The sequence below is a fragment of the Aythya marila genome (assembly GCF_965140915.1).
Source record: "Aythya marila genome assembly, chromosome: 1".
In the NCBI taxonomy this organism is placed as follows: Eukaryota; Metazoa; Chordata; class Aves; order Anseriformes; family Anatidae; genus Aythya; species Aythya marila.
In genome coordinates this window covers 144,862,858-144,879,294 of record NC_139042.1, presented here as the reverse complement: position 1 = coordinate 144,879,294, position 16,437 = coordinate 144,862,858, and the positions used below count along the sequence as shown (strand labels likewise).

The window sequence follows — 16,437 nt, the reverse complement described above, 5'->3', positions numbered from 1 at the left end:
GCTGACTTTTACAAACTAAAGGCACTAATATTGAAGTCCACTATGAGACTTCATCTTACTTTTTAAGCTAGGAAACAAAAAGATTTCTCAGCTGTAATCATTCCTATTACAACATGTGATGAGTCTAAACTATATTCTGTACATCTGAATTCTAAATACTTCAGAGTATTAAATACATGACCGTCTAAAATCCTAGCTGTCAGTCTGTTCATTCCCACAAGGCAATATTTTCACGATGCTTGATAACCAAGCGACAGAAACAGACCACACGACTGGTTTATGATGATCAACTGAAAACTTCCTCCTCCATTTTCTCCCAGAGAAAGTAAGACTGCACTAAAACTGCAGTCGAGTGGCTTTAGAAAAAAAAAAAAAAAAAAAAAAAAAAAAGTGCTACATTGGCAAACTGATTATTTTAAATCAGTTGTTTATCTTTTGAAATCAGTGTCACGGCCATAAATTTAAGCATGCAAGTTCTGAATCCATCTTTAACATCTGCAAGCATTTTGAGCCTCACCTGAAATGCCACTTAAGTAATACATGTAATACTAATGTAAATTTATAGGTAAGTCTTCAGAAATCCCAAATGTAAAACCTGCATCTTTGGAAGACGAAAATGACATTCTACTTCCATCTTATGAAATTCAAAGACAGAAGTCAATATTCTCAAAGCTCTCAAAACTGTCACTAGGCCAGCAGATCAAAGTTCCCAACATTTAGATTAGATCAAAGCAGAACATGTTATACTTAGAATAAATAAATATATTAAAATCAACATTTACTCACCTTGTCTCGTGGCACAGCAGAAGGCAATTCCCGGGCTAACCTGTTACGTCTTTGTTCCTTTAAAAATAATCCAGCAAGACCTCAATTAGGTATCGCTATATCACCACACATCCAAGACTCGTATTTTAAAGATGACTTAAATTTTAGAGACAAACGCTAATAACATCTCCAGTGCCATGTAACCATCCTACGAAAGCATCAATTATTTTCATGACACTACTCTGATTACTTGACCAAAGGTAAATTCTTAATAGAAATTTTTTTGCAAAACTTATTGCAACATTTTCTATAATCAAGACTAGAGCCTTTAGATAACAGGATCAAAGCTAAACGGTTGGGCTCTGTGTAGATTCTCTGCAGCTTTCATTAAACATTAAATCTTCAAAGTAATCTAAAAGAATTTGATTTCACATCCAGCAAGGTTGACTCTGATTTGCCCAGGTGAAAACATTCACTTTATAACAAACCAATTTGAAACAATCATGACAAAGATCTGATTTTTCTTGAAAGTAAGAACTGATTGTCCACTGAATAAAAATAAGATGTTTTACATGCTCTGTTTCTTCAAACATTTCAATGTCCTGTTCAGGAAGATACTGGAAAAGAACTAATGTAGGTAACACACAATAATACAATAATCTTACATTTAACTTCACAAAATCTTAATTTTCGCACTCCTAGCAGTTTGTGCAGACATTGTTCCTGAACTAGATTCAAGAGCAGTCAGTCTATCAAGGCAAATTCGATTGCATAACCAGTCAAAACAAAATGTATTTATAAAAAATAAGTTAGAACCAACAAGCAGAAATGACAACATAAACATTTTAAAAAGAATGCTACTATGAAAAAATGTGTTGAATCAGCAAGGGAACACAGGAATTATTAACAAGCTCTTAGTCAGACGGATGAAATACTGCAACAAAAATCAGACTTGGAGAAAGAGCTGAGCAGATCAGTTGTAGGACAACAGTTTCCATAGGATGTCAGCAACAAAGTTTACCAATCAAAACTGGACTTGAAAAAGAGAAAAGGCTACTGAAGCTGTAAAAGCCTGATGGAAGAGTGGTGGAGAAAATTGTTTTAGGGAGACGGAAGTTCCTGAACACAGATTCAGGAACAGTACCAAAGGCAAGCAAAAATTAGAAGCTGAATAGAGGAAACAATACCTGTATTATCATTTCATGAGTGAGAGGAACATTATAGCTATTGATAGATTCTGTCAGAGAGAAGATGCAGTTACTTTGACATTAAAGAGAATTTCACAACCATCTTTTTAAAGTTTCTCTTCCAAAATTTCACTTAATAGCCACCACTCAGGTGCCCATGTTATCTTCCAGGAGACATACAGGCAGAATTGTTTCAATTGAAACATCGGCCACTGGTTCTGCATGTAATATGCAACATAAATCTAATAAATCAACTGATCACAAGATAAGCATACACCATATTTGTATTATAATTAAATCTTTATACTTCAGAAGGTATAACTATGATAGAAGAACAGATGTGTCAGTTTCTTTCTATGAAGCAGTTTTTTAGGCTTTCATTTGAAGAGTCAAAAGACATTTAACAAAGATATAAGCCATGATCATAGAAATCCTTTCGACTTGTCCACTTTTCAGGTAAGCATACAGAAATTTTCAAGAGGATGTATTTTCTTACCTCAATGTTGTTATTCATTAACCCACAGGCATCAGCAAAATCTGGGTGTTTGGTATTAATATAGGCTAACTCAATAGCCACTAAATTATGAACCTGCAATGAAAGGGCATGCAAAGGTCAAAAATTCAGTGAGAAGATCTAATGGCAGTGAAGAACAATGATCTAAAATGCAGTCTAACTGTCCATAGCAAAAGACCATTTTTACTGCCCCAAAGACAGTAGTAAAGTTCTGACCCAGAAAAAAGCAAGGGAATTAATTTTTCATTGCAATACACTCAGACCTTCAGCTCTTTTTTGAAGTTATATCAATTTAACTTGTCAGCTTTATTAAGCTAACCCCTCTCCAGCAAGAAGTAAACACAACTCGGCCATTTGAGTGTTCCATATGATGTAAGCGATATAGCTCACAACCTTCAGTTACAAGCCATCCATGCTTGAACTAGTGAGAGATGCCTCACTATAGTACACACATACAACAAATTTTGTTTGCTTTTCACATTAAACGTACACATACATGTACAGAGCCAATATCTTTCTTTCCTCCCCAGTAAGCAAACCTAAAGCAGACTTCTACCTTTGGAGAAATATATTTTAATATTAAAGTTGAATTTTCACTTCTCATTAACTAAAAGGCATTAAAGGTAAAAATCAACATTTTATCTCAACTTTACCTTTGAAACAAATAGAATAAGGACTATAATTTAATTTCTATCATTACATCTTTAACTACAGTAAGTGAACAGCTTCTGTTACAGGGAAGGTAAATTTACCTACATCAGAAAGACTAGGAGGCTTTAGATCCAAGTTTTAGTAAAATCATCTTGGAAAACAAACACAGCAGACAATAAGTTGCAGAGGGTTCCACCCCATCCCTTTGTTTTTTTATGTATTATCTTCTAATACAGAAGAAACTACTTAACAAATATGAGTTATGACTCCTTTAATCATTTGGGTTCCTCACATTATACAGCAAACAGAAGCATCAAGGAAAACTCTAGAAAACATAATTTTCCCAGCAAAATTATAGTAGATGGCAAATTACCATTTCATTCGTGACAGGAAGTCTTCTACGCAGAAGACAAGTTACTACTTCAACTATGGCATCATGCAATTTAGGAAATCTCAATAATTCCTAAAAAAAAAAAAAAGAAAAAGAAAAAAAATTATAGATGAGACTTACAGATTTTTAGGGAGAGGGACAAGCAGTAATTGAAAACATAATTCAAGATTTGAGCACACTTTTACCTGTGTACTGTAATTACTACAATGTTGGATAATCCTCTGCATTTCTTCATGAACCAGCTCCACACAACGCAAGCTAGGCTCTTCTAAACGTTTGATTTGCCTTTTAACCAGCAATTCAAATGAAACTTCAGGAACAAACAAGGCAGGACGGGGACCCTAGTTCAGAAGAAGGGTAAATTTTGCTAAGTTGCATACTGAAACGACAAGCATTTATAAGTAGCAGTATTTGATGAAATCCTGAATAGAGAAGGCCGCAGTTTTCACACCCAAAAGAACACTCATAACAGGCCTTGACAGTTTAAGAGCATTACATATTAAAAGCATATATTGAAATATAAAAGCTTTACAGCCTAAAGAAGCTCAAAATATCTTTAAGACAAAATTTGTGTTCAATGATGATTAACCAGCACCCTTGTAGAATCCTGAACATTTCTACGTGGTCTGACAACCATGAACAATTATATTCCAGATTTGTGGATCCAAGTTTACATGAAATTTATCATAAAGACATTCTCCTCTTAATTTTCATCAGACAAAAATATCCAGCAGTTCTGGACATACAATTCTCACTGCATGATAGCTGGGTTTGCTGTTAAATATACTTGTAATAAAGTGTCACCGTGTTAATGTTTGGGATAATTTAATTTATGACTTTACAGACCAATGCTCAGCTATACATGGGGTATTTTTACCTGATTTTTTTCAAACCTAAATGAGCTTTAGAAACACAAAGATGTGATGCTTCACAGAAAAGTAATGCAACATTTAGTGACTGGTAAGATGTATTACTTTTACAGAAGGATAAGAACATGCAAACAAATTGCTGCTGCAGTGTACCTAACGTATTCCAAGTCTGAATAATTACTGACCATGCAGAAATGCAACTGTCTGTACCCAGCAGAACACAATATAAAAGCTGACTTGCTTGATGTTCAAGTCAAGCTCTGAGGAGTGAACATTCCATATAATGACATATTTAAAAGTAAGCTTGCTTTTAATTCTTACAGTACCAATCCCCATATGTACAACAAACCCGATCAGTCATGTAAATACTGAACCATTTAAAAAAAAATTAAGTAATAGAGAATAAAAAAAAAATAAAAGATCTAGTAATAGAGAATGAAAATATCTGAACATGTCCTAGCCCGTAGACTCATGGTAAGTCTTTATAGATAGCACAGAATTTCTTAATGCAAAATAAATACATAGGCAGTTTTTCATCACCCTTTCTGTAATATATAACAGCTTCACCATAAGGTTGCCAAAACTGGGCTGGATCTTAATTTAAACCTACAAGCAAAAGAAAAGAGTAAGCATTCCCCTTAAACTCGTTAACTATCTGATAATAGCTGCAAATTTGGATTTTGTATTTTTCACTTCAAATGCCAAAAAGCAGGATTCAGCCTATTTGCATAAACTCTTTCAGCTGTTACTAATTTAGAGTCCTGAAGGAGCACAAATTGACAAAATTTTATTTTGAAACCACTAACAACACTTAGAATACAGAGCAACACTCACAGTAGCATTTCTAATGGCAGTCAGAATATCAATTGTGTTAAGGCCACCTAGAGGATCAACAGATTCTAAGGTTCTTCCAAAGGTCTCATGAAAAATGTAACAGATTCTGGCTCCACCACATCTGAAAGAATAAAATAACAACTAAAAACAAGGAAAAAAGCTTTCATTGCAAACATTTTTACAGTTAATTGGATTCAAACATTTTTTATTATGTTATGCTCTGATGTACTACTATTACCAATATAAACCAGCAAGAGCTGCTGGGTCAGTCAGTATTTTAGAAAAACATTTAGTACTTACAGCTCAGAAGTCTCTATGTATTTTGCTGTTCCTTCAATAGTATTACAATATTCTGTGGCAAATTTGGTAATAAGCTGCAATAAAGTGGCACTTTTGTCCTCAACAGGTTCCCCATAGCTGTTTAGCAGAGACTGGTATTGAGCAGCTAAAACATTGATTCTGGTTTTCAGTTCTGGCAAGCAATCCCTGATATGATGCATTAGTAGTCTAAAAATAGAAAACAGGCCTTAATGAGAAGGAAGGAATAATTTCAGCTTTATCATCTCTATCAAAAGAGAAACAGAAAATTATCATCAAAGGAAAACATTTGCTCAGGGAAATTACAGTAAATGCAGAAATTGAATTTGGAAACAGAGCGGTTTCACTGTACAGCACCAAAAGAAAAAGGAAAGATAAAAATAAATGGTTATACATATTTCTAACACACCAATCTATATCTTAATGTGCATTTAAAATAATGAATTTATTTTATTTTTTTAGATGTAACATGTAATACCTGTTCAGTGTTCTAGCAAGATACTTAGTTCCATTTCGATTGGCTAGGGAAGGATACTTCTTTTGAAGAAAACCATACTCATCACGGATAGAATCAGCTACACTCTTCTTATTGTTAATATCCAACTGACTCCTGAAGTTAAAAGGCAGAGTTGCACAGTAGTTAATGAATAAAAAAGGAAAAACAATTCACACTTATTTTTTTCCTGACAGAAGATCTGAGCAGACAGTTTTTGCTTTGTACACATAACCCTTCTCCCTTATAAAAGAAAGAATGGTTTTATTTGCTGGAGCACAGACATCAAATTGGTACAGATTGCTGTCATACATATGCAGACTGAGCAAAACTATCAACACTGCATGAGATTTGACCTAGCTGCTGCAAAAAGGTAACATGCACAACTACAACAGCCATATGCATTTAACATGATCTTAGCACTAGTGTGAAATATCTATTAGTGCTATATCAGCAATAATGTGAACAGCTAATCAGGAACATCCCTCAAGCTAAATATCAGTACTGGAAAGAAGTGACACAACAGTTCTTTTAGAAGAAATGTCCCTATTCCTTTCTAAATTAGCAGTTAATTGACTGGAAGAAGAACAGATTTTTGAAAAGTCATCAACGAGCTTGTTGCTTGCTTGCTTATTTCAGCATCAGGTCACTTTATTCTTAAACCCATGCTCATGGTTAAATAAACCCAAAGCATTACTTCATATTAACAGTCTTTAAAAAATGATATAAATGTGCCCAGACAGACCTGTTCACCACACCAATGATGCCAAGTTTTACTGGAATCACTCTTCCCATAAGCACATCCATAGCATCAGTGCCAGCATCCATGAGATCCAGCTTTGTGATAACAGCAAGAGTTCTTCGACCTACCAAAAGGAAAACTCACTCAAAGGGATGTTTTGTCTTGATCAAGGTAGCTAAGGCCCATCATTCAAAAAGTTCCTCAGGAATGAAGCATGAATTATAATAGGACAAACCAGCAAAGACCAGCACAAGAATGTGTAGTACTGGTCTATCTGGAGCCCCTGTATGTATATAAAATATAACATGGTTTGGCAGGTATTGCTCCCCATATGTACGTGGTTAAAGAAAATGTTTTAGGTTCTATGTGGTTCAAAATTTTCACTAATTGCAACAAATATTTTTGCATAGTACATGAAGTCAGAGGTGCTAAGTACTTGTAGAGAAGACTAAGGCAGGCAGGGGACCTGCAGGTGTGAGCAAACTGAACTATTTTTTAGGATCTGTGTAGAACTAGATATAATGCCAATGTTTCAAACGATTTTTGAAACACCACTACTACTGAAAAAGCTACCAGAGGAAGTAACAGGACCACTTCAAGCACTGTGCAAACACATAGCCAGAATCCCAAGAGACTGAAAAAGCAGTATGGGATTTATTTTGCTAACAAAACAGACTTTTGTCAAATATGTGATGTTTTCTGAATGAAAGTTTAAACTTCATTATTAGCCACTGTGGAAGAAATAGTGACTCAAATTCACTACGTAGGTAAATATGGCACGTTTAAACAGATAGGCTAACATGTACAAGTTTTGTCTGGGGCCTTAGTATTTCCTTGGCTCTTAGGTCAGAAAATGAAAGTGGCAAGAACTTTTTCTTTTAAATCATAGCATGCTTTTCAAGTCTAAAAATAATCCAGTAACTCCGAAAATGAGAAGGTACTTGGCTCCTGAAACTTTAAGATGAATGCAAGTTTGAAATTCTAACCAGTTTAGCACTCCAAATTCTCATTACATACCATTGTGCTTACAGTTCTTGCAACATAAGCTGCCACTCCAGACCTTTAAGATTAGAATTTTGGGAAGTGATCCAAAAGTCACAGCTGATCACTTTTACGGGAATAAATTAACAGGAAAGGGTCAGCTGCATTGAACGAGGACAATCTGACTGAAGACGCAGCCAAGAGAAGAGATTCTCCCTCAAAGCTATGTGGCTGTGCAACCCTTAAACACTTACGCAGACAGGCCCAAGCAGACTTGGGGTTTGAAATCAGGTGAGAAATACTAATTTTAAGGAAAGAAGAATCTGAGCGTAAAGCACACCAACATCAAGTTTTACCCTAATTTCAATATATCTATGTTCAAAGTATACATTTTCATCTTCTTTCAAATCATAGTGCCATTTATTAGTAAATAGTACCAACAGCACCTCTCATACACAAGAAACAGGTACCCAGTAACTGCAGATCTATTTCAAAGTCATTAGGTAAATCTAAAATATCATAACCCTCTTTTTAGATTGTCGAATCTGTCATACAAATGCAGAACGTTAAAATGGATACTTACAATATATGTTATTTTTACTCTTACTAAAAGTCACTAAACAAATGGCTAAACAGTTAAATATTAGCTGCAGGATGACATTTTCTCTCATAAAAGAGAGAATATTGGACAATAAAGCATGAAGTCATCCTAACAGACTAAATTACTAAAAATCTCAAAACCTCCAACATTCTGTAATGAAAAAAAAAAGTGTTTTTCTGAAAACAGAAGTTGCTCTTATGACTATTAAAATATTTCTGCGGCCTGTTTGTAAGCCAGAAAGCTCTTAAGATATTAATTCATCACAGCATTTTCTGAGTTGCAGGGACTGCAGCAGAAAATCTTTAAGCAAATATAATAATTATATTTTCTAGGAAATGCAGGAACTTTTACTTTCCTCGTTACTTTTTTAAAAAAAACTTTAGCTTTATTTTAGGATTTAAATGATTTTTTTTTTTTTTTAAAGTATTACAGAATCTAGGTTTTTTTTTCTGCTTACCATCTGGATCCACCTCCCGTGCAATTTTAAGTGCTTCTGAAGTGGCCATGTCTGTGTTAGCTGCTGTAACTGCCAGAATAATTGAATTTGGGTTGCTGATGAATTGAAGGATTAGCTCTCTTATTTGAAGTTCAATATCCTTAGGCTGATCACCAACAGGCACCTAGAGAAAAAACAACGTAGAACTTCTCAAAATTGTACGTTTATTCCTCTGTTAGATCACTCATTAAAGATTTATACTCTGCACAGTGTAAGCACAGTTTCCAGCCCCTTCTTTTCCCCTTCACAAAGCAAACAGAAAAGGAGAATCTTGAAAGGAATAAAAGCTAAAAACACTCTTATAAAAGTGAGGATCAACTCATATGATTTGTTTTGATACTGTTGTCAAGATGACTCGCTATCCAAGAATCACCTGCAGAACAGGCAGAGTGGGGTGCATATGTCTGCAGAGGCAGGTAAAGAAGTCATCGTGATCACCTTGACACAGAAAGTTATTCAGTATAAAACCTGAACAAACAGGATCTGAACTCTCCTTCTAATGTATTCCCACTTTATACAATTTCTTAGGCAAAACGTGCATAGCAGCTTCTGCAGAAGCAATAGGAAAAACATTTTTAAGCTTGTCAACTGCCCATCTATCTGCAGAAACGGATCTGAAATTTAAGAGTTCTCTCTTCTCTTCAAAGGAATATGCTGCTTGTGCAATGTTTCTGATCACTCAATTCCATATAGAAAGAGGAAGAGCTTAAGTAAATCCAGCTCTTCTAACAGTAGACAGCACCAGAAACTCAAATCCTACACCAGAACATGGTGACATCTCAAATTTATATCACCAAATACTTAAACCAAGGAGGAATGTTTTAGTTCCTGAAAGCTGTTTAATCTAACAATACAGAACCAAGCCAAAGACTAAGCATATGATCCTTGATTCAAAACAGTGTTTACAGCAAGTCAGAAGAAAAGCATTTCATATGTTACCTTTGTCATTCCTGGTAAATCTACAAGAGTCAGATTTACAACATTGGATGAAAAAATTTTAAGATGAATAGGTTCAGGACTGATTCCCTAAAAATAAAATAATAAAGAAACGTTAATCACTGTACTGGATTATGTAAATGACCCTTTAGAAAGCCAACAGCTGAAGTTTTATATAAAACAGCTAACCAAACAACCAAAACAAAACAAAAACCCAACAGCTTTCTTCCATCATACATCTTACACCTACCTACTTGGTGAGAAAAAAAGCCAGCTACATTAATGAACCAACTGCTTTTATCCTCGCAAAATAATGCATAAAAGGCTTTCTATTTCAGTAATTATAATAGATATTTGAGAATAAAATACTTGATTTTATAATCATACAAGAAGCCATGTATGTGGAAAAAATACAAGTATGATTAAGTTTATTATTTTTTGCAAGATTATTATGGAAGCTTTGAAGTAAAGTGACAGCAATTCTCTGCACTTCCTTTTAGCTTTATTCATTCATCTCATGAATACAGTGAAAAACCTTGAGACAGCAAGCAACATGACTATGATTTTTCACAACAATAGTTCAATGCTTTTCACTTCTAGCTGCTAGAACTGCTTAAGAAAGGTTTCAGCAGCAAGACGATGGACAGTTCAGCATTTACCTTATTATTTCCTGAAATCCTCTCTGTTTCATTTTCTATTTCCTGACGAATTTCATCAAAATCTGTATAAATCTGAAGTATAAAAGAAGATTATTTAAACATCAAAGAAAGCATACTCTGGCCTAATTGTGAAATAATGCTCCCTTCGGCAAGAGACAATGAAAATTTCTGTAACTATGTATGCCAAAAAAAAAAAAAAAAAAAAAAAAAACTAAGAATGACTAATAGCCCATAAGCTAATGCTAACAGAAATCATCAGTGCTAAAAGAGAACTTGTAATCTTGGCATTTAATCTGTTGCAGCATCAGATGACAGTTATTAGCACTTACTACTAGCCATCAGTGTCATACAAGGTAGAAAAAATAGCATCCACCTAAAGAGAATTTCAAACATTTAATTCTATCACTGATTTAGTTACAACCATTTGAGGTTAATAACAACACAGAGATTGAACCCCTGCACATCTGGGAGGGGACGAAGAACATGGATATTGTTTTAATTTTTTCCACTCTTGTCTAGTTTGTCCTCCTTCCACCAATTCAAAATAAGTTAGAACAGAGCTACACTTCCACATGTTCCCTCTGTGTTCCTCTTTAGGTTTGCATTAATTTCCATCATTGACTAGAAGATGAGGAAATCAGTTTAAAATAATAAAACACTGAAAAAGTATATCTGCCAACACAGAGATACACTGTTAACAAAGAGAGCTAATGCTTAATTTTTCACTTGAAGCCCTTCTCCTCTCTGAGAGGAGAAACAGAAGCCCTATTTCTCCTCTCCCTTGATAAATCTTATACTCTTCTTTCCTTCTCATAGCTTTCTAATCTCTCTCTAACATTGCCAGTTCTTCAGTGGATTAAAATGACCTGTGACTGTATAATTTCTTGCCTTTGCAGTTTCCATTCTAATGTCTCTCATGCACAAGAAAAAGAAGAAAGTCAACAGAACAACACAAAAGGGATTAAGATAAATAACTCAGGTGAATCAATGACCCACGTTCAGAGCCACTGATAAGTAACACATTTTTATAAGTTACTCTTAAAAAGAAAATCCTCAGTAATCTTGCATACAGTATAGAAGGTAGAATAATCTCCTTTCTGAGAAAGACAAGGGAAAGTGACACAGAATTAAGTATATATAGGACAGCATATTTATGACACTGCTGCTCCACCACCAGAGCAAACATACCTTGTTTTTGGTGTGAAGAAATTTACCCCATTCTTCAGCATCTATCTCTGAAAACAAAGAATTGGTACATGAGGAAGAGGAAGCAATGTTCCAATCACATTTTTCTGAGAGCCTGTTTATTGAAGACTAGACTGTGATTTTTTTTTCAAGCAGCAAGAGAAGAATTAGTCTGTTTTCTGCTGTTAGATGTTAAATAGCTCAGTACACAAACATGTATGATTCTGCTTATTTAAACGCTGCATCTCATTATTCTTTGTAATTTATCTCATTACACAATGTCCACCTTCTTAATTGGGAACTGAGCTAATCAGCTGTCCTACCATTCTTCAGAAAAGGTCTAATCCATTCAAAAATCAGCTTGCAACAGAAAACAAAATAATTATTAGCAATAGCTTAAAAAATGAAAAAAATACATCAGCTTTCAGCATCTTTTCTTTTACCATGCAAATGAGATCAAATTACAGCTGAAAGAAAAAAGTTAGAAAAACCTGTAGAACCAAAAAGAAAAAGGCACAAACAGAAAATACATAAGTATTCTACATAACAATGAAGTCTTAGGAGAACATGTCTCTTCCCAAATCTGTCATGGACCAAACATCTTAACTCTTGTCAGTCACCACGATGTCTGAAATTACTTGGGGGATACTCAGGAGCAGCCCCACAAACAGCAAAGAAGGTTTTTGTCAACTCCTGCTCTGTAGCGCAGGCAGCAGTTTGAGGTATGCTGCAAGACACTTGTACTTTCACAGCTGGGTTTCAAAGCACCAATAACTTCTGTTTCAAAATTTTTAAGTTAGCCATCACATCCCCTCTGCTCCTCAGTGCAGCAGTCTGCTCTACAAGAAATCTGGCCACTTGGCAAACACACAGCTTACCTGAAATTAAGTCACCATTCAAAACATTTTTTTTCACTTAAGTTGAATTTCAAGATACTTATCACTAGAGATCTTTCAAGGGATTTGGGAATTAAAAGCGCAGAAAGTTCTATGAAGCAGCAATGACACAGAAAAGCAAAAATCATCTCATTCTAATGCAACAAGGTCAGAAAGCTAAAAATCAACTAAATCACAAGACTCGGCAAAATAATCAATCAACACAGTAGCCATTGTGGAAAAGTAAAAGTGTAATCAACAAGTGGCATGAAATGTATGTGGTTAGTGTACATAAGCATGCACTTTATGTGTAGGGAGAAAAAGCAAATGCAGAAAGGCAACCTTTAGTAAGGTGTCTTGGATTTTTCCATGTAGCAGGGTCTGCAGTTAAAGAGAAACAGTATTGAATGATGTTTAAAATTTTTCATCATATTTAACATAGCATTTTATTAACCTTCATCACCAGACTATTACAACGATCACAGATGCATGCAGACAGATGTGCATGCTAGTCTACTACTGATGAGAATGTGTAACATTTACAGTATGCACGGCAATAAGATCTAAACAGAACGCTGAGAAATGCTGCTTATTAGTTGATATTCTAGATGACAAAGTTTAATTGATGATCACTTTACTATTGCTCTTCATCTAATTCCAGTAGCTTACAATACTTTTTTCTGAGCAAAGAAAATGTCACCCATAGTTTCTGCAAGGCTGAACTTCATTGGCAAAATGTTTCTCATCTTTTATTCATGGCAAGAATGAGAAAAAGTCAAGCACATTTTTAGTATCGCTGAAGGTAACATTACTGCACAGCAAAGAAACGAGTTTTGCATCCATATTTTAATGATGAAAATAAATTTATGCAGATTAAGAAAATCAGAGCACCTCTGAGACAGATTTAAGAAGAGACAATCTTAACAACCACCATTCTCAACTTTAAGTTTCTCATGTTTACATAAACTCTGCTACAAAAAATAAAGAAAACTCTTTATTGACGTGTTAATGAGTTTACAACTCGATTTTTCTGTGATGCCAGTGAAACACTACAGAAGGGCAAGGATAAAACAAACTTAAAGACTGTTTTTTTGGCAGCATAGGAATCTGATGCTAGGTTTAGTTCTATGCACAAAGAATTGCTTTAGTATTATCTATTAACTTTTAAAAAAACATACAAAAATGATACAGCTTAGTAAGAGGCATTGCATCTTACCTTGTTACCATCCATGGATCCAATAAGGCCAACTTTTTTTTTTTTTTTTTTTTTTTTTTTTTTAACAAGCTACAAGTTTTCCTTGCTATGTATAACACAAGAGAAGATGGAACCCATGATAAAAGGCTTAGTCTTAAACTTAGTCTTAGTACTTATAGGGAAAAAAAGATTTAAGGAATAAATGCAATGTCCCAAGATGTACAGAAAATCTCACTTTGTGCAAATACAAGTTTAATTTTTCTCAGAAGTTTTATTTTATACAGCAGGAAACTCTTGCCCCACTCTTCTCAAGTCTATACTGACACCCACCCCTTTTAACATTTGAGGAAAAAAATCACAGTAGCTCTACTTTAATGCAAAGGAGTTTTTAGGAAAGGAGGAAGGATTTGCATCATTACAGGGATGCAAATGCAGGGATGCTCTAGGCAAGGAGAAAATATTTCAATTAACCTACATTCAACAACCCAGTACTTTCTGACTGACACATTGAACATTTTTTAATATCACTAACTTCACTAGTAAATCAGTCTTCCCCCTAGTTTTTTTTTTATTATTATTATTTGTAATCTTTCCAGGTAAAACTTTCAGGTGTATTAATCACGTGATTACATACAAGCTTTAGTGCTAGATAAAGTGTGCAAAAATGGCATTACAGTCATTACAAAATTAAGTCTTCAAGAGGATGAAAATAAATGATTAAAACAGCAGCTATTAAGAGCAAACATCCTGCCTTTCAAAAACACAATCACCCAAATAAAACAGCAATCTGTGGTCATCCATATTCTGGAGCAAGATCTGAAATGTTTAGTTATTATACTGGAAAACTGGACACGCTGATGATACTTTTCTCAGAACTGCCCTCTGACAAATTATTACTTGTCATCCCCTATACTGCAAAGTTTCCTTCAGAAGTTCAAATACTATACAATGCTAACAGAGTTCAGTTATTCCAGTATCACTTCTCACTTCCTAAGCAGCAGAAATGTTCTTCAGGCACTATCGGAGCACAAAGAAGGTGTCTAGAGTCATAAAAGGCTAACACCATGGAAGTTTTCTTGCAGCATGGCAACAAGAACTTCCCAAATACTTTAAGTCTGCAAAGCATGCAGAATCTTACTTGTTTTCCTAGCTTTCTACTTCCCCTACCTTCACAGCTCTTAGATCCAGCAGTCTACTCTTTGAATGCTATTTTTTCCCCATTACCTCATCCTTTCCTGTCTTTCTTTAAATGAAAAGAAATCCAACTTGTGAAAATACACGTGACCTTTTCCCAATTCCTTCTGCATGTTGGAGCATTTCTTTCATCCTCGAGGACAATCTCTCTCGGGTGAGGGCTCTTATTATTATATTTAGAAATATATATCAATTAATTCTCATTATTATTATATATTATATATTTTTCTATAAGATTATTTAATAATACTTATAATTTATACACAGAAAAGTACACTGAAGCAGTCTGCACTTTTGGGGAGCTAGGGACAGGAGACTCATGTTTGAAGTAGAGAGCAAAAAACTGACAAAACAGCGTTGAATTTGCAAGGAACACATGTGTATTAATTATTCTGTGTTCCATACCAATTCCCAATTCTACCTGTTCAGAATTTGACCAGCGTTCAGCTTCCTATCTTGGATTAAAAAAAGAACCTATACAAACATATACACAGATTTCCTAGTTGGCTATCCATATGCTCCCTCCTCACTGCCATTTCTTAACACATGGATAAGCTGCCAGAAGGCAGGTTATCCAGGACCAATTAAATAATGAATGAGTTCAGCCCCAGGTCTCTCTTGTACACTGCTTCTCCTGTAATGCAGTAAGAGAGCACACGGTGTGATATCACCACATCAAACACACCCTTTGCTGAATCACTAGAGGCTAACAATAAATAGCAAAAGCATATGAGTATGCTTCTTTCACATCAAACTATGCACATCACTGTAGCATATATGCATCAGTTTGAAATATGTGATGAAAACACAGTACTTCATATGTAATGGAAAATTCATCTCTCTGGTCTTTTCCAATGACTTTCATCTACTACAGTGACCACTGCGCAAAGGTATCACACATAGCTCATCAGAGAGCTCAAGGACAGCAAGGAAGACCCTTAATGTTTCTTGTTAAAAATGTCAGATGTTAGTTCAAACATCTGGCTGTAATTCTTTCTCAACAATCTTTCTAAATGTGCTCCAAAGAATCAAACAGAAAACAATAAGTTATAAAAAACTACCCTCTAAATTGATGAACTAATGCTCTTTGGCAGATGACATGCATCAGAAGATACCAAAATAAAGCTATTTGAGAAAGACAATTTCTTCCTTCATAGCCATAAAGATAACGCAATTGTCCATGCTTAAACAAATACCACAGCAATCCAAAGTGCTTTGTGTTAAAAACGGGGAAGCTTTCTGGATGCAAACACTCAGACAGAAGTTAAACTCAAGGTCACAAAATCACAAGGGATCACAAAGCAACAGGGCAGTTGCACAAAAGTATCCGTGCACACACACAGTTCATTACCAGCACGTTCAGGAAGCAACATGCCAAGACTGACATTCTCATGTCCAAGATTCAGTTTGTAACACAGAAACCTTTCATACCAACAACATCTTTTCCTGCACGACTTCCCTTTGGGAAATCCAAAACACATTTAAGCCCTACTTCAGCATCCAAATCAAAACAAACAGAAGCGTGGCCTCTAATAGCATAGTGACTTATAA

General features: G+C 35.0%; 1 protein-coding gene across 4 annotated transcripts in view; it reads right to left on the bottom strand.

The window, feature by feature from the left end:
• Nucleotides 1-16,437, bottom strand: part of DNM1L (dynamin 1 like) — a 39,119-nt gene that overhangs the window by 10,736 nt on the left and 11,946 nt on the right. For 2 of the 4 annotated variants that reach the window (XM_082784878.1, XM_082784880.1), the window contains exons 3-15: nt 12,840-12,878; nt 11,626-11,672; nt 10,438-10,509; nt 9,782-9,868; nt 8,804-8,966; nt 6,768-6,888; nt 6,008-6,139; nt 5,512-5,718; nt 5,212-5,332; nt 3,694-3,849; nt 3,491-3,580; nt 2,449-2,541; nt 787-843 (exon numbers count right to left, since the gene is read on the bottom strand). In XM_082784878.1, the coding sequence (XP_082641004.1) occupies nt 787-843; nt 2,449-2,541; nt 3,491-3,580; nt 3,694-3,849; nt 5,212-5,332; nt 5,512-5,718; nt 6,008-6,139; nt 6,768-6,888; nt 8,804-8,966; nt 9,782-9,868; nt 10,438-10,509; nt 11,626-11,672; nt 12,840-12,878 (1,385 nt within the window). The remainder of the gene's footprint in view (nt 1-786; nt 844-2,448; nt 2,542-3,490; nt 3,581-3,693; nt 3,850-5,211; nt 5,333-5,511; nt 5,719-6,007; nt 6,140-6,767; nt 6,889-8,803; nt 8,967-9,781; nt 9,869-10,437; nt 10,510-11,625; nt 11,673-12,839; nt 12,879-16,437) is intronic. The other 2 variants (XM_082784879.1, XM_082784881.1) reach the window with 1 other exon arrangement.